This window comes from Falco rusticolus, chromosome 8 (genome assembly GCF_015220075.1).
Source record: "Falco rusticolus isolate bFalRus1 chromosome 8, bFalRus1.pri, whole genome shotgun sequence".
Classification (NCBI taxonomy): Eukaryota; Metazoa; Chordata; class Aves; order Falconiformes; family Falconidae; genus Falco; species Falco rusticolus.
This window is the reverse complement of record NC_051194.1, coordinates 3,638,075-3,661,488: the sequence shown is the minus strand read 5'-3', so window position 1 is coordinate 3,661,488 and position 23,414 is coordinate 3,638,075. Positions and strand designations below refer to the sequence as shown.

General features: G+C 43.5%; 2 protein-coding genes across 3 annotated transcripts; both read right to left on the bottom strand.

Annotated features, from left to right (window-relative positions):
* Positions 1 to 391: 391 nt before the first annotated feature.
* On the bottom strand, positions 392 to 3,393 carry TXNDC15 (thioredoxin domain containing 15). The gene is made up of 5 exons (XM_037397106.1): positions 3,261 to 3,393; positions 2,703 to 3,142; positions 1,991 to 2,154; positions 1,657 to 1,787; positions 392 to 816 (listed from the first exon to the last, which is right to left on the bottom strand). The coding sequence occupies exons 1-5, from the start codon at positions 3,310 to 3,312 to the stop codon at positions 620 to 622; spliced, it is 984 nt and encodes a 327-aa protein (XP_037253003.1). The 5' UTR covers positions 3,313 to 3,393; the 3' UTR covers positions 392 to 619.
* A 4,768-nt stretch (positions 3,394 to 8,161) lies between these two features.
* On the bottom strand, positions 8,162 to 20,732 carry C8H5orf24 (chromosome 8 C5orf24 homolog). Of its 2 annotated transcripts, XM_037397108.1 has the most exons (3): positions 20,601 to 20,732; positions 12,447 to 12,876; positions 8,162 to 10,560 (listed from the first exon to the last, which is right to left on the bottom strand). In XM_037397108.1, exons 2-3 carry the CDS (start codon positions 12,871 to 12,873, stop codon positions 10,520 to 10,522), a joined length of 468 nt encoding a protein of 155 aa, XP_037253005.1. In that variant the 5' UTR covers positions 12,874 to 12,876; positions 20,601 to 20,732; the 3' UTR covers positions 8,162 to 10,519. The 2 variants fall into 2 exon arrangements, with proteins under 2 accessions (XP_037253005.1, XP_037253004.1); XM_037397107.1 differs by having other exon boundaries at positions 8,162 to 12,876.
* Positions 20,733 to 23,414: the final 2,682 nt, after the last annotated feature.

Below are 23,414 nucleotides of genomic sequence, written 5' to 3'. Positions count from 1 at the left end.
ATGCTACTTTTTTTAAACACCTTTTTCTCCATAGTTAATTTTATTGTCAAACTAATCTAGCAACATCACCATTCATCAGCGTTTTCCTTTAAAATGTTGTATTTCAGGAATATACCAGCCAAAACCTGAGTATGACCTGTGTGGGCTAACACATCCTATTCCTATCATGTTTACCACATTGTCCACGTGGAAGCACACATGCCTGTGTGTTCTGTAAATGAACCATGGATTCTACCAGAGCAGAAGTAACCTGGCTCCTGTGCCAAGCAGTGCCACACATACAGGCCAACGTGCTGTAAAAACCTTACTCAATCTACAAAGCTCAGGGACCTCTTCAGAGGAGCAAAGCATCACCTATTTACATTACAGTCCATGAAAAATAAGCCAGTCAGAGTAGCTTAATAAATAATTTTTTAGTTCATGTTTGTTTACTTATCACATAAATCGCTATGAATTTGCTTTTTACAGATTCAGTAGCTGATAAATAAAGCAGATTTTTAGTCGAGGTTATAAATTACAGCAAACAAATTCAACAGTTCATTCCTACATACTTTTAGTCCATACAAACTCTTGCTTCACCAGGAAGCGGGAAATTCCGTCCCTCCTTTGGCATCTCAGATTATTCCTGATGTTCGTGCTCCTGTCCTGGGATCAGCCACCGAATGCTCTCCGTTCGAACAGTAGCATACATGACAAAGCTAGCCAGAAAGAGCAAAGAAAACAGAAGCAGCCAGTCTATGCCTTTCGTCAGAACGCTGGGCAGGGGGCCTTCCCAGTCTTCCTCAGTCACGGCCACATCGCTTTTAGCTTCTATACCTAAAAGAGGAAGCACTTGATCAAAACTGGTAATACACATTAAATACAGAGAAGTTGCTTCTGTTTGGAGCCTTTGTCCCTGTTCTCAGACTAAGGCACAGGTACTAAGAATTTTGGCAGGGTGCCCCCTGTGTGTTAACATTTATCTAGTGTGTAGTTTAGTTACATAAAACCAAACTGATTTTTTGTGTGTGTTTTCATAATAGGAGAAGGCTTGTTCTGTCGCTCCACAGCACAGCCTTGTATAAGTTTGTGGGTTTCTTTCTTTTTGTGAAGTTTTTTTTTGTTTGTGTTGTTTTGAGTATTTCTGCAAATGTAGCAATTTTTGGCCTCTAATGAAGGCCCTGGTAGGCCTATATATGGTTTTTGGTTCATTTTTCTTTACAGAAGCACAGAAGGACTGTGCTGGAGCTGCGCTCACAGTGTGCACAGCTAGGTCACGGTAACTGGATTCCTTTTGTCTCCTCCAGCACAAGAACTGAAACCATCTTACCGCCCAGCTGCTCTCAGCCTTACATGGCACTGGCAATGACCCCAAGGTTTATCTGCCTTTATTCCCAAATTAAATATTTGGGCAGGAAGATGTGCTCAAACCTAGCACTCTCTCTAGTTAAACCCCACTTTTTCTGTTTCTCCCCACTCTTGAGACAGCAGCCCAATGTTCAGCACACCCTGAAATCCAGCTCACTGCAGCAACTGATTATATAAACCTTTATTGGGTCCTCTCAGGATCTTCATGAAATTCATCTGAAAGGCCAAACATCAGCGAGAGGAAAGCCCAGTTTGGAGCTAAAAGCCAGCCTGTTCTTCTTACAGACACATCAGGGCTGATTCACATACCTGTTTGATTAAAAATGAAGTCTTTCAGTGTTTCCAGCGTTCTGTCTGTATGATTAAATCTAGCCATAGGTTTAGCACCTTGGAAAAGGAGGATATTGGGTACAGCCACAGTTCCAAATCTAGTTGACAAACTGGTGGGCATAAAGAAAATACAAAGCATGAATGAAAAGAAATCCACTGGAGGAAGAAACAAAGATAGTCACGACACAGGAAGTGTCAGTTTTGCTAAAGTAAATAGTTGCTTTATAAGAAAAAAAAAATTACTCCTGTTTTTATAACACAAAGCTTGGTAACGGAAATAAACTGATGCTAGAGCACAGGAAGTGTAAGTTACCTGCTGTGCTGAGATGCATCCAGTGCCAGGAAGCGAAGAGTTGGAAATGCTCGAGGTAAAGAATTAAAATGAGGTGCCAGACTGGCAGAAAAGCGACACCATGGTGTATAGAACAAGACTAACGTACAGTCACTGCTGTTTGGGTTTAAGAACTCCATCAGGTCCTTAGAGAAAGCAGAAGAAAACCAAACATAGACAATTATATATTTAAGAGTTAAAATCTACATAGGAATGCATCTTTCAGCAATTGATTAGACACTTGACAATATTTGTTAAGTAGATCAAGTAGCTGCACGTTTGTTTAACCTTTTTAAAACAGATGGAAAAATGTAATTAACTTTTTTAAAAATATATATCTACACACACGTGACTACTACAAGAAACAAGCTAGAAATAGGCACCAACAATAAATGCCATTAACAAATTCAGAAAGAGACAGTTAATCCATGCAGCACAAAAGCTGACAGTTGACTGCAGTCACACAGATGAAGACAGAGGCACGTGGACTGAACTGTATCTCCGTCATTTTTTGCTCAGAATGACACAAAAGGCCTCCTTCCCGGACATTGCCTCTTTTTGCTAGCACAGAGCATGTTACATGAGGAAATATGTTAACTCAAACTGAAAGAAACCCAGGGTGCTGACAGGGCATTTTCCACCATCCTCACGTGTTCAAAACAACACCGAGCAGTGAACCGGGCGATCTGCTCACCTGGGACACATTCAGGATCTGCAGTGTGAAGCGCTCGACGCCAGTTGTGTTCCTCTCCTCGCAGTTCACTTTGGGAGCTTTGGTGCTATCGGTGCCGTTCGAGTCCTCGGCCGGCGCGGGCAGCACCGTCTCCAGCACGGCCTGCTCCCGGCCCTGGCCGCCCGCCGGTCCGAGGGGAGCCGCGGGGCTGCTCCCAGCGCCACACGCAGCGCCTCCGGCCGCCGCATCGCAAGCCCCCGTAGTGACGGCGGACGCCTGGCCATCCCTCGCCTCCCCCGGCACCACCGAGAGCACCACGGCCTGCTGCGCGGGGAGCCCGCTGCCCAGCATCGCGTCTGCCATCTCCGCAGTCCGGTACCGCACCGGCTCGCCGCCGCCCTGCGCGGAGCTGGCCCCGGGGGAGCGGGGCTGCCCGCCGGCGCTCTGCTCCGCCAACGCCCCTACGCCGGGAGGGAGGTGTCAGCTCCGCGCTGCGGCACAGCCCCGGCCTCCCCGCACCCCACGCCCCGGCCCCTGGCGCCCACCGCGGCCGCCAGCACCGAAGCCCACCGGCCTCACCTGCAGGAAGGGCCCTACCGAGCCAGGCCAGCGCCAGCAGCAGCCGCCACATCTTCGGCGCAGCCCCGGCCCCGGCGCCGGCCACCCCTGCAGCGCTGCGTCTCCCCGGACAACGGCCACTTCCGCCGGAGCCCTGGCCCATTTCCGCTTCCGGTGCGCCGCCGCCGCCGCGCGTGCGTGTGTGCGTGCGGCCGCGTGGGTGGCGTGCTGCCATCTTGTCCTGCAGCGGGGCGGGCGCCGCGGCCGAGCTGCCGGTGGAGGCTACGGCGGGGCTGGGGCGGGTGTGCCGCCCAGGGACCGGCTCCGTGCGCTGGCTGTGGGCTGGCCAGCTTCGCCCAGCCTGCGCTTTTCCTCCTCCGCGCCCCGTCGGTGTGGCTGTGGGAAGAGGCCTCCGGTCAGGGACACGATTCCCACAGCCGCGCTCCTCTGGGAGCCCAGAGGCTCTTCAGCTGAGGGGGGCGGAGGCCTGCCGGGTCCGGAGAGCAGCCCCGGGCCCGGGCCCTGCCAGCGTGCAATGCAAATCGGTTGGTTTGCAGCGAGTTCGCCGCCGCAGGCCCTGCCGAGCCCCCGCATGGCTGCCACATGCGTTCCTGCGTGCCGCCCTCGCAGCCCGAGCCAAGGCCGCCGCGCCACAGCCGCTGCTGGAGGTTGGCAGGGATTTCAGTGTTGATTTAAATTAGTTCAGGCCAAAAATTCTTGCAACCAGGGGAAATGTCACCCCTAGGACTTGACAGGATGTTATGATTGAAGGGTAATTCGCTCCAACAACGTGTTTTGTTATAAGCCGGTATTGCAGCCCCAGGGGCCTGCTGGGACCGGGACTTCCTAACAGCCACTCTCTGCCGAAGGATTTGCCTGCTTCCACCCGCTACGGAGAAGCACAGATCTGGCTTGGGATGTGTTTGCACATGAAAAGTAAACTTTAACCTATAGCCTGGCTGGGGTAAGGGTAAAAGCCTGCAAACTAAAGGCATAGATGTAAAGCTTTAAAGGAAAGATAAGCTCTTGTCCATCAGCATATTGGCCAAAGGCGAGATACATACTCTTGGTTTTTGTTTTTAGGAAATAGTAATTCCTCCTGTCATAGAATTAGTTCTTGCTTGCTTTCAGTTTAATAGTGAAGCTTCAGGCCTATTTGGCAGATTTTGAAAATGAACATAGTACCTCAAGTGCTGGTACCCTCATTCTTTGTTAAAGCTGCTAGCACCGCACCATGAGATTTGGCCAGAAATTTGTATCTGTCAAAAAATGTGTGAGAATTATAACCTAGGGAGAATATGAACCATAGACACATGCTGGAAAAAAGTAAGGAAAACACCGTACATGCATATAAATGGAGATGACTGTCAGCTTTATTACAGAAATGGGATTTTTGTCTTACTTATTTACCAGGGGACACTTCTCCGACTCTGCCCTTTCTTACAGCACACGTTTTCTTGCTTTTTTCTTTCCAAGTCCAATTTGCAGAAGCATTAATAGAAGACATAATAGCCTAAAGATAGAAAACATTAGGTTTGCACATAGAGGGAAAATAATTAATTAGACCAGCTGACAGAGACCAAGGAAGCAAGCCTGAAAGCAAAAGCATGTATGGAATCCCAGCTGGTGCAGACTAGGCAGGAAAAAGCTGCCCCATCCCCAGTTGTCCTTTGAGTTTGGACAAAGCAGCATTTTCAACTTGAGAACAATTTTCCTTCTCGTGGCCAAGGGCTGCATATGGTTCCCAGCTCTCGGCTCTGTGCCATCAGGGTCCCGCGTCTCCCCTGCTGCAGCCCTGGATGGTGCCAGATCTCAGATGCTGGTGATGATACTCCAAACCTTTAAAATAACAGATAACCTTCTGGCAGCACACCTCCATCTGACACACTTCTGTGGATTTCATCCTAACATAATATCCTTCCTACCGTAACACAAATCAAAAGGTTTGTGCAAAACACTATTTTATTTTTTTTAGTGACTACAAGTAATCTATTAATGGAACTCCCCAGAATTATAAACAGGTTTTATCATACCTAACGCACAACAAACATACTATCCCAGTGCTTATGTATTGCAGAGAAGGCACATTTCTTACAATGCCTGCCAGTTTTGTTGCAAAACTTTTCAGTGGCTTGCATTTTTCTGATTTTTAATGCCAAATGTCTGTTTTCAGGAAAAAGTCTAGGAAAAAAATACATTGTTTTGCATCTATTCAAAAATCTTGGACACATTAGAAAAGCTGTTTGCTAAATTTCAGATCATTCCCTAGCCAAGAGGAGGATTTGCAAAATACGATTCCTTTGTTGCACCCCTGAATAAACACCAGAACTTGGTGGGCGTTTGTGCATCTTGGATTTCTGCAGCTGGACTCCTCTCCCCTGGAATTCAGTCACACTGGGCGATCTCCTTCGCAGGCAACACGGCAAGAGAAGGAGCAACGAGTACATGGACTGGGACAATGAGGCAACACCGGGACCTGCACCAAGCCCAAGGTTTCCCCTCATGTATAATCCCAACACCCTCACAGCTATGACATTCTGTGTATTCAGTAGCTCAAAGATGAGGTAGGAGAGAACACAATCAGCACTCCAGTCAGGAGCACTGACTGAGGTCGCAGGCAACTTTTTGGGATGTGTGACTTTGTAATCTTTGTTTGCTCACTGTGGCTGCAGTTGATAGTTTTTATTTAAAAACATGACCACTTGAAGAAGTAAATACACATTTTAGTATTAAGCATCTCTCAAAGGCCTACTCTTAAGTAATCAAACTTGCACCAATTGTTACTGTGATGTTTTTTCACTAATTAGAACAGGCTTTTGTGGTATGAAAAAAACCAGCATGAAAGGCAGGAAGATTCATCTGCCTCAGATCATTTAAGCAACACTTAAGAATTCCACAACATTTTCTGGCTTCAAAGTAGTTAGAAGTTTTTAACTAATGATTCCTTCCAGCAACCCAGCAAGACAAGCAGGTATTTTTATCATCTTTTTACCAATGGGAAAAAGGAGCCCTTGCCATCCCTACGCCATGCGGGGAACCTGGGCAAGAGCCAGCTCCGGAACACGGTAGCTTTTGGGCTGCCAATTCTGTATGGTCAGGCCACACCTCCTTCCCAAATGTTAAATAAACACAGAGCCACAGGCAGAACTCTGATAAAAATAGCATGCAGCGCAAGGCAGCAAGTCACTCCTTTGGGTTTAGGCATTACAGCTTTAAATGATTAACTGTCAGGAAAAATCTTCACTTGTCTTGGTCCAAAACCACACTCTGTTGAGCTGGCATTATTTAATAGTTATGGTATCACTAATTCACACCGTACTATTTGTGCTACTTTTAAGAGATCACACTGAGGAGATAGAAAAGCATAAAAATGCCAGTCCAGCCCCAAAGCAAGCCTTGGTGCCTCATCATACAAGTAAATGAAATTATTGCAAGATACAACCATCCTAAAGAATCCTTCAAGAAGTCCAGCTTGTGTAGCTGATGCCCCAATACTGCTGGTCTGTCAGCATGAATAAATCATAAACTGGTCCTGTCATCAGAAACCGCACCTGGCCTCGCACACCAGCTGTGTATCGAGGGAACAGACTGCATTGCAACTTCTATCGTTCAGTTCATTGCACAGCCGAAAACACAGCAGCCATGGAAGCAGTCAAGCAACTTCCAACACAGCTGAAAAGCCCGTATTCTTGTACGCTATAATTATGACTGAGTTAATATCCAATACCTAAGGATTCATTGCAACCAAAAATAATTTTGCTGAAGGAATCACATCCAGGAACTGACTTTAAACATAGCAGACTGCAGTCGAACTCTGCTCTGAACATATCCCATCACTTTGAAAGGCAAATATTTGTAATTGCCAGAATAGACAACAAAAAAGAAAGGCATCAGAAGCCTTTTTCAGGTAAAAGCAACTGACATTTAAAACGTTTCAACCCTAGACGTATTCAGGGCCTTTGAAAAGTACATGGAAGAGAAAACAGAGGGTGCTGGAGAGCAAGGGGAGGATGGATGCAGTCCTAGCAGTCTAGATTGCAGCGTTTGGTAGGTAGGACTGCCTGCCTGTCTTCCCCGAAACGTATTGAAAAACATCAGCAGAGAAAAAGGAAAAAACAAAATGAGAAAGGTTGGGGTAGTATGCACATCACATGTTACCAACAAAGATGAACTGGAATATTGCTAGAGTACAGGGATAAATAAATCTTACTCATCACAGAATAAGACCACCATTCCACGAGAAGTTTATGAGTACTCTCAAACTGATTTCCATGTGCAACAGAGGGGGGAAAAATAAAGTTAGCAGCTTACTATTTATACATACATAGCTATGACTCCTTTCCTCCACCTTCTGATATTTGAGTGAAAGGATAACAACAATTAAGTTACCATACCAGCATTATTAATTCATTAAAAAATAAGCATCATCCATCTGTTTTCTGATACCTTGCAGTTCATATGTGCTTTTTGCCTTAATTCAAATATATGGGACTTGCCTGTAACAAGCAATACACATCTCACGTTAAAATTCAGAAAGCTAAGTACACTGAAAGGGTGGGCTTATGTATACAATTTAAAAATCACACAATACAGCAGCCTCCCAACTCTCACAAATCCTGTGTGCATTTTGAAGTCCACACAGGCGTGACCACACTCCATCTATTGCAGTCGGATTCAATTACACTTCAGGGAGGCAAGGGACAAACACAACAAGCCGCCGGATTTCAAGTGAAATCTGTACAAGGTGTATCAAAACATTTCAGTGCCAGCTAGAGTTGCTTAACTATGACTGAGATGTCAGGAGAACAAACAGCATTTCACTGACAAAAAAAAAAGGCTAAGGCTATTGGTCTGCCAACGTTGTCAACAGGCATCTTCAGACAGAATTTAAACGATATTAAAAAAAGCCCAGAGAAAAATAGTTCTGTTTTAAAGTATTAACTTTATTAATAAATATACATCCATATGATGATGTAAATACAGATCATGAACACTACTCCATTCCCATACACATAATTGCACACGAGTAGCTCAAGTTCATGGACATAAAAACATACACAGTATCTAATCAGGCTTTTTACAGCAGAGGATGGGGTGCTGATACTAGTTAGTTAACAGATTATTGTTTCCCCCCCCAAAGTAAACCTGTGGAAAAGCAAATGATGAAAGGTTAGAGTATCAGAAAAGTGGTTCAAATTTCAGAATACAGATTTTTCTATTTGAAAAAAAAAATCACAAGGATAAAGATCTAAACTCTACTAAAGTCATAAATATATTTAAGCAGTGTTAAAATATATGCATTAAAATAGAGAAGAATAAACTTCTTTTGTGGTCAGAAATGAAGTCTGCAGTTCAAAGTATTTATGATTGTTACCAACCATTTTAACTGTCAACTCTAAGGATAGCATGAAACATTATTATACATATAACAAAGAATGGCAGAGTCACAGCTAATGAAACCATCAGACAAATGACTTCACATTGCTCTGCCTTTTAAAGCTCTTCAAAAATGGGGGAGGGAGTTAAATTCTCATCTGAATTACTCTGTGTATTGTAGTTCCAAGTAATTCTTTTCACAGACACATCACTTTTCACTGACAAGGCTTGGTTTTGTCCTAACTGAACTCTTAAGATCTTTCAGACAAAATGAAAATATATTCATTCAGAACAGAGATCTTTAATGGCTCTTGATACATAGTTATTTTGATTAAACTAAATCCAAGACATAAAGAACATTGCTTTAACAACAAAGCTAACTGCTGATTTAAAAAATACTATCTTTGATATCAGAGTCAGCCACTTCTGATGGTATCTGATTTTTTTTCTGCCAAAATATGGTGCTAGCATCTTGAATATGTCCAGTGCAAGACTTTGTAGTAGCAAAATTATTTGGTTTTACAGTTTAAGTAAATTTAATCAGAAACTGAATAGTAGTTACTATATGTATATTAAACAGTGAACTTGTATAGCATCATTAAGGAATAATAGCAAGCTAATACATTTCATTTATGTATAAATAAGACGTTAGAAACTTCATACTTAAAGGAAATCATTAAAAACCAAACTTGACATGTAGATCTTCTGAACAGTGTTGACACACAACAGTGATCCTAGCTTATGAATAGCTGATTTGTGATATATAATATAAAATAAGCGATTTACCTTACAAGTAATGTTTTCATACTATGGGGGGAAAAGGCCAGTTTTCCCACTGGTACTAGTAAAGTTTAGGCATTAACATGCTGTTTCAGTGTTTCTCATGGAAAGAAAAGTGTTGAAAAAAGCACAATGCATTCTGCAGGTAATACACAGGAAAAGCAGAAGTAGTTGAAAATTCCATTCCTAGTTCACTTTGAATCTCTTAACAACTTCCATCTTCCCCTCACTGCACGGCACCAGTAAACTATAGTCAGATATAAAACAAAGCAGAATTAAGAAATGCCCAGCAGTGCACTTCTGGTCTCCTTGCTAAATCTAGAGCGCCGAGCAGCCCATTACAGGCTCTCTGAACACTTTTCTACTTTATGCTCATCATTTCACAATTGACAACATTAATTGGGTTTTACTGGGATTATATTCCATCTGATATAATTAATAAACACTGTAATGAACAGAAATTGCTTAGATGATTTCATTATTTCATCAGCATACTTGAATACAAAATTCATTATACTAGCAGAACAGCAATACATCTGCATTATCTCCTGACACACAGCACAGCACCATTGAGTAGATGCACAAGTGAGAAATGGAACAGGAGCGAACAGCATAAACAGGCGGAGGTAAGAAGTGGAGTTTCTCCAAGGTACAGTGGTGACATGCAACTCGTTCCTTGCCAGCGAGATGTGACACTCCTGCAGTTACTACATTCAGCTGAAGAGGACTGCTTTCCCAGCTGAGTTCAGGAAAGAACTTAAAGCAGTCTTTTTGTTGAAAAATCATCTGATTAAAAACAGCCAATACAACACAGATCCTGAGGGCGAATTAACTCACGTTAGCGTTTTGTGTGTGTCAGAAGTTACATCGTTCTGAGAAAGACTGCTAAATTTCAGACTTGCGAGTTTGTTGAGGAACAGAACATATAACTGGATTTCATAGCTTCAGCACGAAGACACTATTTTTTTAGTAGCAGTTTAGCTGCCATTAGTTCATCTATCGACTAAGGAGCCATCCAGTATAGTTGAGGTTCATTGTCTTAGTTGCCAGTGCATACACAGTTCCCCCAAAACAATTCAACACACCTATTGTAAAGTACAGCATAAAGTCCAGCTCAATATGTGTTAGGCATCACTGGAACACCTGAAGGCTTGCTGCTTTTTTCCTGATAAAAAAGGTATGAAACATGACATCTGTTTCTTAAGTTGTCATCACTGAAATCAAGAGGTCTCATCAAAATGACAGCAGGCCAGAATAGCATATAGGTTAACAAAAATTATCAGCATCATTACTCATTCAGCACAGGCTCAATTAACCCAAATTTTTCTGCTCCCCCAGATCTGCAAACTCTAGATATTCCCCCTCCCCAGATATTTGAAACTACAAATTTATCATAAAGTCACTTATACGTGAAACAACTTTAAACATAAACTTTCTTCCAGATGAAGAAAAAAAACAAAAAAAAAGCTTTAATTCCAGTAAAGTAAATTTAGAACAAACAATATGCAACATTGAGGACTGATTTTTTTTAAGTCTAGATGAAAGTATTTTACACACACACTCACACTCTCACACTTAAAAAAAAATTAAACACACCCAGTTGAAAAATGGAACATTTCTTTTGGAAGGAGGGAAGGTTTTAGTTTAAGTCAAGAAAGCTATTTGTAGTTAACCAACAACATTTTTTTTCAGCTTGCATGCATAGATGAATTACTTTGTATCTGGGCTCTAGCAGTGCAGTAAACTGCATCCTGTTTGCATCAGCTATACAGTTTGCTTTTATAAATCATGAAAATGGTGTCCTTTGGTAGATATATAAGCTTCCATAACTTAAATATAGTATAAGTGTCAAACAACGAAATAACGGTATTTCCAGGAATACCCAGCAAAACTAAGTCTGAAAACTTGGCAACAGTGTCTATTTAAAAAGTTTAATTTGTAAACATTATAGATTAATACTTTAAAAGCTATTAAACTGTCGCCACCTAAGCACAGATTTTAAAGGCAAAAAACAGTGTAAATAGCTATTTACAGGTTTAAGAACATACTGTTTAATATTAACCAAGTGCGTAACTAGAATGAAAAGTACTTAATTTCTTATAAAATATTTCAGATTTCAAAGAACTATTTGTGGTTTGGTATATGTAGTATTAGGCATTTCAAAATTACACAGCAGAATCCTGTAACAGCATAACTAAAAGAACAGCTATCACCTAAAGGCAAATTAGCTTGTATTAATAAGGCGCTGTGAAGCTGTAACATGCTGTACAAATCTCAGTTTTCTTTAATATTTTCAAAAATATTTTTTGAGCATTAGTTGAAATTGACTTAATGCTTAACTCCAGAAACAAAAGCCACCTGAAATCAGCACTTTAGAAAAAGGTTGGGTGGATTTGTTTGGGGTTTTTTGAAGTTTAAATATCTATTTGAGGTCTGGAGAAGCTCCTGCAGAAGTGGAAAAAGTAGCTTGCTGCTTTCTTTATCAATTTTTCTTATCGAGTAAGAACTCACCTGGCTAAGTTCCTTATTGTGGGATAGGCCACATCATGAACCAACAGCCAGCTAATTCTGTCCTCCTTATTTCAATTATTTAACGCATAACCACACAAGTGGATTTACCAGAAATTGAAGGTTAAACTAGGGACGTGGACATTACTTAAATATTGACACCAAGGCATAATGCATCACTTCAGACTTTCTTCTAAATTATTATTTAAAACCAACAAAACCCCCTTTAAACCAGTGCCTTCTCAACATTACCTTAGAAGTTACTGAGTTGCACCCGAAGGCTATGGCATTATTTGAATAAGATCTAGAAACTCAGACTTAGGCAAACACTACAACAAAATGCAAGAAACATGCCAAAATTCAGCGTAAAGCGGATTAGTAAGGAGTTACTAATTCCCTCCTCTCATTCATTAGGCTGTTTGATTTTGCTGCTGGTTTCACCAACAGCATGTACTCCTCTGTTATGCACCATAGGATAGGGAAAAGCTGCACTGCCACAAGTATAACTTAGATTTGCAAGCCGTGATAGAGCTTTAATGCTACCTGGAGGTCTGCCTGGGCTGACTTTGTATCCTGCTGCTTTAGTTGTACCCAAGGGTCTGCCTGGACTTGTCTTAAATCCAGCTGCTTTGGTGGTCCCCAGGGGTCGACCTGTGCTGGTTCGGTACCCTGCTGATTTTGTGGTCCCTGATGGCCTTCCACGTTTACCGGATCGGTTGAGGTTTTTCTTTTTCTTTAGTTCGTCTTTTGTCTCTATATTCCTGCCACTTGTGGTCTGCAAGTGCGATTCGTTCAATGCATCTTGTCTCTGGCATGCAATTGGTTTGTGGCTGACTGCGTGGCTGTATTTACTCTGCTGTGTGGCATACAAGTCAAACTGATCAGCAGCTCTCACATTGTCTTCGTTAAGGCAAGAACTCTTGCCAGTCCCACAGAAAGCTGTATTACTGCTGGCAACAGGGTGCATCATTTTCTACCAAAAATAAGAGAGACAAATATGCATCAATATATATAAAAATACTGCAGTGTTCCACAAGTGAGAATCTTTCAAAGGCTACCGCTGTTCTTAAAATTAGTCCCAACAACTTTGTCTATTTTTAGTAAACAGTATTGATGTCAGTAAATTACTTTTAAAAATTAGTTTTATTAAGCTTTCACTTAAGGTTCTGTGCAGTAACCTTTACACCCGATTAAAAATTACTATTTAAACCATGTATTATTCAGGTAGGTATAATTGGGGAAGAAGTAAGTTAAAGAACTGAATGAAAGCATTTCAGCAACCAAACTATACAGTATCTACTTACCCACCGCAATTTCAAAACCTTTCTAACTGAATCTCATCTAAATTCTAGCTGTTCTAGTTGTAGGATTAACCCATCACCTGTGAGCCAAGGAAAAATACAGTATCACTCTCTTGATTTAGTAGATACAGGCTCCTAAAGATATTTTTTTTCAACTGCAGCAAATTAATAAAACACTAATCAGTTTTGTCATTTCTTGTCAAAATTAATGTGAAGAAAGGAATGGGGAAGGCATTCAGCAGAGACAACGGTGCCATAGTTGGGAAAGCAGAGGTATGAAACGTATCTACTATGAAGTACAAGATGCTGGATTGCAGAAATGCCACTGCTGTCCTAGTTCAAAGAGCAGGTACAAACTGGTGGTAATGCCAACTCTGAGATAACAACTTTGGGAAAAACACCGTGACTCCCGTTACAGCCGTGCACGTTATCACACATCTCCAAATCTTCTGCAAAACAAACATGGCTCATCGAAGTCAACAAGTGTTTTATATAGCCTGCTCTTTTTGTTAAGACAAAAACAACTTGAGCTGTGCTCTGTTTACAGAGGTTTACTTGTTTAAACAAGAATGAAAGCTCTATCTTCAGGACAGCAGAAAGGTGACTCTCACCTGCATGTTACTGCAGGCTAACCCCAGTTTCAACGGACAAACTGACGCCCAGCTGCTAGAAACCACATATGGTCACCATGCGTAATTACAAGCAGCTATTTCTAAGTAAATTGGTTATGATTATATCCATCCTATCAATGCCCTGCAGCATACGTACTGGGGTAGAATCACAACAATTAACAATATTACTGGTATTTAAAAACCTTTTAGTATTAATGCTTCTAAATAGCAACTGCACAGATACTGCCTCAGATTTCCTACTAGTGGCAACTACTATGAGAAGCTACCAAAGCACTCAAGGAGCAATACTATTATTTTCACCCATTCAGCTATATTGGTTCCGCAACTTAAAGATGCTGCAAATACTGAGGTTTAAGATAATATTTAGCCAGGATGAAGACAAGACTAAGCCAATCAATATGTGGCACATCAGAGTATTTCTACACCCTGCAGTCATGCTTAGGACACCAAGTATTTCTACCTGTGGTACATTTCTCTAGTAGATTAGGTCTGGAAGATTTATAATATTTTCCATGCAGTAGCTCTTCAATATCATCTACAGCAACCCAATTTAAAGTCCACCATTGATTACTGAATTTGTTCGGCAGTTACGAATGTCTCCTCCCAGCCAGAGAGAAAGCATAGAGCAGAGACTATCTGTTTACCCAGGAGTAAATCCCAGTGCCCTTTTCTTCTAATTACAATGGCTACACTCCTTGCTGTAATACCCAATTTACCCTGGCTTGTCAAATGTGCATTACAGTGTATACATTACTCTTGTGCAAATATATGAATATGGTTTTATGTCAAACAGTGAAATTATGATAATAATGTAGCTTAAATATTGGGTTCTAGCAGAGATTATCTGAGTGCTACAGTTCTGGTGTGTTGAATGGGGTACAGTAGAACAAATATGAAACCACTATTATTGCAGGTGTTGACTAGCAAACAAAATAACTAAGAATAATTAGCAACCCTGCACTTACCAAAGAATAAAGTAAGCAAGCTACTGGTTAGGAGACCAGACAGACTTCTCTGTGCAGCCATAAAAAGGAAGCTTAAGGTTTTCTACAATTAGCAGTCAAAAAATATGTTACCTTCCTCTAACCCCACTAGAACAGGGCCCACAACATCACAAAAAATACCGGAGATTTTTCATGATATGTAACTGCAAACATAAGCTTTCCGATCATGTACTTTTGCTGCCGAGAGAATAAGCCCAGCAGCTTTGAAAGGCTATTCATCTGTTTGTTGATACACTAGAGGACACTTGGCATGGTTAGCAGCATTCTTGTCTTGGTACTCACTTTAAATGTAGGAATACTGGCTTCAGCCCCAAAAAGCCGCTCCAAGCTTGACTGCCACAAAGAAGGATCAGTTCAGCTGCCCAGTATCCGAGGAACACACCAGAGCAGCGAGAAGGCACTAAATAAACTGGGGGGCCCTGGTGTTTTTCAGAAGACAGCCACCACTTAGACTTGTTTCTGTCTGTGTTACATTGCTATTCTCTGCTTTTTCTCCTCATTAGTCAGGGGGATTTTTCCCTACAGACACCATCCACCTTTCCTGGGGAGAACCATCACAGGTACTCCTAGACAGTGAATATATCCTGCTGCAACTGCCAAATGTTGGAGCTTCATCATCATATGCATGTGGTTTGTGCCTACTGTAATATCTCTGAGACCTCTTGACAAACACTAACTTTATATACAAAACCTGGCTGATGCTAGTTTACCTTCCACCTGGCTACAGCCAGTGTCACTGTAACTGATGAAAGAAGAAAGACTGTACAGGAACTGTTTAAAATTTCTTACAAGAGGAAGCTTAAAAAAACCCCACACAGTCTTGGTGGAAGACTGCCAACAGGGTTTTTTTTAAAATGTGGCCTCTCCCCCCGCCCCGTCCTTCATCAAACCATGAAAATTTCAAGTAGAAGCCAAGGTTCATATTCTGTGCTTTTTATTTAAGACTTTTTTTGAAAAGTTTCAAAAAGGAAATCTGTAATCAAGCTTAGTTACCCTAACATGGACATCTCCAACAAAATTTTACTTCGTTCGCATTACAGTGGGGAATAAAAGAATGTAGCGAGTCTATCAGTAGAGTGGAAGCAGGTTTCTTGACAAGGAGATATACATTATAAATGAGAATTGGGATAAAATGCAAAGCTATGCCAATTTAAAAAAAAAAAAAATCGCACTCTAACTAAACCGCATAGCCAAACACATACAACTTTGTGTGCAAGCATTCTTAAACAAACAGAAAAGTTTCCAGCAAAATAGAACTTAATTGTTTTAAATCTGTAAATAGACACATAAAAGTTATTTGCAACAGTTTATTTAAATCAGCTTTTAAACTGATTCAAGTCACTGGTTGAATGTTTCTGTGTAAATGAATAGTTGAGGCATTGTGGTAATGAAATTTTGTTGTATTTCAAAAAGATTTTTACTGAAAGTGCTGCAGAGGATTTTCTGTACAGATCCTTTCCGATATGGCAATTTATTTCTATACAAATGCTGGGGAAGGGATGAGACAACTGGATAAGGTAGCTTTGGGAAAAGAGAGGCAGCATTAGAGCTTCCCGACAAAGCACAGAAGCTCTACCACTGATAGAAATAAAGAACGAAAAAGGACCATCCATCCAGGACCCACAACGCCTTGCTGCGGAGGCACTTCTGAACAGGGCAACAACCCCCTCCTTTTATAGTACTGCTGCACTGCCACTCTCCTGCAAATTTAACCTGCTTTAGCACTAGCGAGGCGAGTTTAAAGTTTTCAATTTGCCCCAATAACAGCCAGGCTAATGAGTCAATACATAATGTATGAAGCTGCCGCTAAGATTTTTTTTTTTTTGTATTTCAGAGACAAGCTTGATGTTTGCTTCTATATATATTATAGCTTAAATAAAAACATTACCCATATTATAGCTTTTCAAACAACAAATACCAGGAAATGTAATCTCCTATTGCCAACAAGGACAATTGTGCTTTTAATGAGAGTTAGTATATAAAACCCACTCATTTTTCTTAAGTTTTTCACTGCTGAGCTTGGAGTAGTTGCAGCAGTATTAATGCAGCTGCAGGAGGCTGCAGCAGTACGTTTTCATCATCATCCAGCACAAAGTATGTGACACACTACTTAAAAACACAAGCAGCTACAAGTATTATTTCTGCACTAGTACTCTGAACGTCATTTCTACCAATTAAAACCATTGGAGTGGAGCACAGGACCGGCTCTGTTCAAGATCCTGCATAAAGAACGCTCTATGCCATGTACGACGGCGCAGGGGCTGCAGGCCCTGGGGAATACCAAAGAGCTCATTTTCTTTGCAGGGGGAAGTTTAAGCAGCAGCAGGGGCATTTTCCCTTTCAGGACTGCAACAGAGATATGGTAGTGGTTCTGCTCTCCCTCTTAGCATGGTGGGTGTGAGAAATACTTTCATCACTCAGTTAAAAAAAACCCAATTATATCAGTGTAAATGTTTTTCAAGTGTCCTTTTTACTGTCAGCTCCTTTTCTACACATTAACTCTTGCCAAAGTAGGGCCTTACCCAGTTTTTAAAAGCTTCCAACTGCTTGTTTTCACAATGTTGCAGCTTACCTTGAGTATTCCCATAAATGTAAATACTTTAAAATATGAAGTCCTACCAGTGGCACAACATACAGTGTAAGACCTGAACCCACCTTTGAAATCTTATCTACTTCTGAAGCTAAGTTTCTCCAAACTGTGCTTATTAAGCACTTTCTGCAGCTGATTGCATAATATGATTTTTCTCATCATTTGACACTAGGTAAACTATATTAAAACCAGCCTAAAACATAAGAAACAATTTCTTTACAGTAGTGACTCACTAGGGCTGTTACATGACAACATGAGACTACAAACCAAAGAGACAACAATTTTGAAAACAAGTTTCTTTCTCAATTATTCTTAGTGCAAAAAACCCTATAGAGCTCCCCAAACAACACAAGAACGTACAAGTCTGGTCCTTTCCCTGGTGACCCAGGTCATTTTCTTATATGACGGAAGTTATATTTGGAGCTGAAATATCCACCCCCTTCAAATTCCTCTTCCCCTGACGTGCTGGGTGGAGGGGGAGCCTTCTCTCGCAATGGGGCTGCGACTCCTGCTTCTTACCAGAGCTGCAACCTGGGTGCATCTCTGTGCCTCCGGGAGTTCAGGTCTTTTGACTCAGACACCCTTGGAGAAACAGCGCTCTCCAAAGCCTACGCACCAGCCTTGTATTAAAGACAGAAATGAGCACTGCTCTCACAAAGATTAGACACTGTCAGGCCCTAGCTGGGTTAAGTGTCAAGTAAACCGTGAATTTTTAGGGATTGTTCATTATTTGACTGCAAAACCAGGCAAACAAGTAATTGTTAGGCCTTCTAACCTTAAAAAACAAGTTAGTCATATCCAAGGGCTGAGTTTCACTAGATGTTAACATCGGCAAGAACGTCAGCTGACTTCTTCCCACCCCAGAAATAAGATCATAGAACCATGTGATGATAAGAAACAGAACACTTGAAAGGGTTAAGACAGCTTCACAAAAATTCAGGAAGATCACATCAACGATTTAATTAACTGTGCACCTCAAGTTCCACTGACAGTTTGGTTTCATAATCAATAGAAACCACTCTGAATCTGCATCTTTTTCTCAAAGGGACAATCTTGCCCTTTCCTCTTCTCCTACATTCCCACTCCTTGTGCCAACAATTGTGCAAGAGCAGGACAAGCTAGCAACAGGGAACTGACCCAGGTGAAAACTAAACCAATAAGAAAGCAAAAGCAACAGCTGGCTGGCATTGAGGCAGGAGGAATGGAAACACGCATTTCCATTAGAACCACAGAGACAGACTGAGGTCCCAGGTCAGCCTAAACCATGTTACCCACTGGCTGCCACTGACCCACTACCCCCGGTCGTAGTTACTTAAAAAACTAATCAGACCTCGAAAAGATGACTTGGACAACTTAATGAACTTAGAAGACCTGACTGAAGGGTATGACAAGTCCTAAACAGAACAGAGTAAATGGAGGCTGGTGAAAACCCCTCGCATCTGGGGATGGGGCAGCCATCAGGCCAGACAGACTGGCTTAGAAGAGTAAGGTTGTGAAACTGCACCCTGATTATTCTGTGGTTCTGTAATTACCAAACTTCAAGGCAATCTCAATATGCATATGAATGATGGAGCAGGTACAAGTAGATCTTTATAAAGAAAGGATTATTAGTGTTTGTGAATTGTCCGTTCACCTCAAGGAGCTATTCCCAGGTAAACAGGAGCAGACCTCACCATAGCCTTGAACAATGGCTTTGAGGAGCTGGAGATGCTTGATTCATCTCCGTGGGTGTTCTCGCCCACCTGCTCTTCTCCCCAGGGAACAGACCTCATGGTAGTCCAGAACAATAGCTCAGAGAAGTAAGAGGTGCTCATTCATCTCAGTGGGTGATCTCACCTACCCTCTCCTCCTTCCCTAACCTCCTCCCACAAAAGGATTTTAAAGCTTAAGAGATGGATCAAACGTCATCTTCCTGATGTGTGCTTCCACGGTGGTTTCTGTGACAGGCCTAGTGCAAAAGGCTCCAGACACCTGTCAACACACCCAAACACAGCCACTACAGCGTACTTATGCTAGACTGCAGAAAGACAAAGTCCACTTGTTGAATCTCTTCAATACAGTCAACAGATAAACAAGTGGGACTTTATTTTGTTTAAGGTTGCAACTAAAACCTGAAGGATACATACACACACACACACAAAAAGTTGTAAGAGAAACCGCGGCATCTGAAGACTGACATAGAAATAAACCATAATTTAAGAAATTTATTAACTGAGTGCACCTCCTACTCTGTCATTTTGCAAAAATAAACCCACGTGGATCAAAATAACTGCTACTTTCTTCAGAGAGATACCCAGTGAGAAATGCGTGCAAACTAAAGGTGCAACTGTTAACTAATTAATTAATTACCCCAGAAGGGCTACGCACAAATAAGGATGTACTGAACTATCTGTAACTACCCGCAAGAACATACACGGCTTGCATGCGGCATGCCAGAAGGCAGAGGCACAGCAGGAACGTATCGGGGGCTACCCGGGTACCCCGACACGACACAAGGCATGCGCTACTTAGGTATGTTACGGAAATACCCCCATGGACGGTACGCATGCATGCAAATCCCCCACACTAATGGAAATACGTTCTAAGTAGAAGCACTGCACATACACTATCCCCACGCAGGAGAGCTGCGGGTGCTGGAGGGAATTAGTAATTCCCGAGCGCGCAGCGAGACCAGGCCGGGGCGCAGGAGGCCCCAGCTCCACCTGAGGAGGCCGAGGGCCAGCTGAAGGGACAAAGCGGCGGCGCGGCTCCCTCCTGCCCCGGCCCGCCGCCCCAGCTGCCGTCTCCGCGCCCGGGTCGCTGCGGAGGGGCTCGCCTCGCGTGTCACCTGCCCTGCGCGGGCAGCAGCGCACAGGGCCCGGCGCACCCCGCCCGGGCGAGGGGGCAGCAGGACGGGGCGGCGATGGCGCAGCTCCCCTCCCGCGGCCCTGCGGGGCCGGGCTCCCGCACCGCGGAACTGCGCGCCGCCGGGGCCCCCCGTGCGGGGACCGGGGGATTCCCCTCAGCGGCGGGGCTGGAGGCGGCCGGCGGGGGAGGGGAGCGGAACGGCCCCGCCGCGCTGCGCTGCGCTCCCCTCCCCTCCCCCGCCGGCCGCGTCTCCATCTTGCCCGCCCGCCGCCTTCCACGGCGCGGAGAAGGGGCCGGGGGGCGCAGGCCCGGCCCGCACCTACCTGAGGGGATCGGGGCGGCCTTGCAGGGCGGCGGACAGGCGGGCGGGAGCGAGCGGCCGCCTCCCCCACACCCCGCCGGGCAGCTGCAGGGAGCGGCGCTGCGGCGGGCGCGGGCGGGCGGGAGGGCGGGGCGCGCTCCCGAGCGGGGCCGCGCAGCGGGGGCGCGCTGCGAGCGTGCGCGGGGCGGGGCCGGCGGGGCGCTCCTCCCGCCTCCCGGGCGCTCAGTGTCGAGCACCCGCCGCCATTTTGTCCTGCGGGCGGGACGGGAGGCGGCGGGCGGGCGGCCGAGGTGCGAGGCGAGCAGGGAGAGGCGAGGGGCAAGGCGAGTCCGGCCTCCCCCCGGCGGCACCGTGCTTGCCCACACGGGATGAGGCAGGGCCGCCGGGCAGGCTGCGAGGCCAGCTGCAATGGCGTGCAGTGGCCTTGAGTGCAGGCAAGCCATCCCCATCACCCTGAGCCTGTGACGAGGCAGGGGAGTGCCTGCACTGAGCTCTCATTCTAGTTCTTCACCACGAGTAGCGTTATTCATGTTCGTCTTTGCATCTGGCTCCTAATGGTAAATCATGGACTTTATAGTAAAAGAAGCCATGGAACATGTCCTGTATATTTTAAATACTGTAAATGGTTAAGCACATTCATGGAAGCTGATTTAGGATTCCTGGTGTTCCCGTTACTTTTATTTGAAGGGAGGAGTGTGGTATATTCTGTTCCAAAAATACACGTGTTGTAATCCATTATAGAATAGCCAAGCTTTAGGACTGCATTAAAATAATGTATTAGGCGAGTTCTTTTTCACTGCTGGCTTTGCATTGAAGAAGGCAGTCATTTCCAACGTAACTCTTGCAGGGTCGAGTCCACGTACCATTAGCCACTCCACTGGCATCTTACAGCACCAGCTGCAATGAAGTGCTGTTGATTATTAAATATTTTGCCCTGTTTCATCCATCTATGGTCTCAAGAGTTTAGTATTGCAATGGCACTTCACTATAAACAAGACTTTATACCTTTGAGTGGCAATAGCAACTTCAACTATTTCAAAACAGATCCCATAGAAACTGGAATTTTAAGTGCCTAGGGCTTTTCACCATCTAACCTCTTGCTGTCAAGGTCATTTTCAGAGAAACAATGTGACAGCCCACTCTGTGGTGGGCTATGACAACAGAATTTTTTATCCACATTTGTTAATGACCGTAACAAACAGTGCCACTGTGTATTCACCCAAACCTTCCTCTGGTTTGGGCCATCGATAGACAGTAGCACATACACCTTCAAATCACAGGGTCTGTATGAGCATGTAAGTTCTTAAATGACTGACATATGAAAGAGTCTGAAAGATTTTAGATGAGGTCTTAGAAAATAAAAACACGAAGGACCAGGCTCAAAAGAACCCACAGCTTTTACAAATAGCTAATTCTGTTTTTCTAAATATTTTCCTCTCCTGCTGTTGTTTGGGGAGCTGACTGCTATACTCCAACCCCATGATACTCCATTTCTACAATACTTGGAGCTCTTCAGGCCAAAAATTGCTGTGAAACATCCTGCCAAGATGATGGTTCAGTTTTTTGCCAGTGCTTCCTAACGCATGCAGGAATCTTCACTTGCAATATAAAAAAGCAGCAGGGAAAGGCAGCATTTATTTAGCTTAATTTAGCAAATGATTCACTTTATTTACAAACCTCATCTTTATGCTGTTTTTAATTCTTGTTGGAAACGCTACTGCCAATCAAAAGCAGTAGAGTTCAATACCTGTTTGGTATCCTGGTATTTTCCTTTTAATATCAGCCTGGAAGGTGATAGAAGTCAGGCTGGGCTCAGGCCCCTGATTTATCTAGAAGAAACCGTGATCGCAACAGAACGCAGAAGCAGTCAGATAGTACAGAGGAGCAAACTTGTAATGTGAAGCAGTGACAGGTTCCATCCCAAGAAGCTGTGAAAGAGCAAGATCTGAACATTTGGCCTTGGAGCTGGACATGCCTCCGTGAAGGCACTGCCGCGCGAGCGCTCTGTATCGTGCTCCGGGCAGACCCACGCCAGATGAGCCAGCTCTTGTGCCCTCAAATAATCTGGTAGCAACAGGGTCCGGTTTCCTCATCTGTACGCTGCGCTAATAAAAAGAGGAACAGAACAAAAAATAAATTGGTCTGTGACTATCTTATTTTGTGAAAGCTCCCCAGGGCCTGAAGCACAGCTGTTATTCAGGCTGTGAATCTGTTTCCTCTTCTTCTTCTTCTAAAGGACTGCCATCACTAGCAGTAGCAAATGATTACATTAATTAATCTGTAAAGTAAAAGATGCAATGAAATGCTGCCCTCTTCTACATCTGGACCACAAAGTCCCATTCCCTTCCTCCCTTACTGGAGATCTCACTGGAGGATCCAAATTTTAAAGGAGAGGAAGGGCCTAAAAGCACAAGTTCCTCCTCCTGCCAGCACAGGAGCTTCTCCCTGGTCCTCAGCTACGCAGCATGCTGAGCAAGCTGGAAGAGTTCAGAACCGTAACTGCCGCAACCTTCTGCCTATTTAACTGTGAATTGCTGGAGCTGATAACTTCTACAAATTCATTTGCTTGCTGACATGCACTGGCGGAGGAAACGTAGGTTTTAGTTAAGATCAAGGATTTTCATTAAGTGTAATGTTTTCCTTGCTCAGCGGGTAGTTTCACAACGGATGCCCAGTGGTATTTATTGTTCTGAGAAATGTGTTTGTGATGATGAACTTGGTACTTAGAATGGCCAAAGTATAAAATAACTTAAGAATCATACACTGACTCCACAGTAGGTTATTAACAATTTCTTAGCTCACTAGAACTACTTAG

Excerpts from the sequence above, each read along its gene's own strand:
- TXNDC15 (XM_037397106.1), bottom strand. The coding sequence starts at position 3,312 with ATGTGGCGGCTGCTGCTGGCGCTGGCCTGGCTCGGTAGGGCCCTTCCT. Across the intron at positions 1,788-1,990 it reads GATGCATCTCAGCACAGCAG|TTTGTCAACTAGATTTGGAA; the intron begins GTAACTTACACT and ends TATGCCCACCAG. Across the intron at positions 817-1,656 it reads CTTCATTTTTAATCAAACAG|GTATAGAAGCTAAAAGCGAT; the intron begins GTATGTGAATCA and ends TTCCTCTTTTAG.
- C8H5orf24 (XM_037397107.1), bottom strand. The coding sequence starts at position 12,873 with ATGATGCACCCTGTTGCCAGCAGTAATACAGCTTTCTGTGGGACTGGC.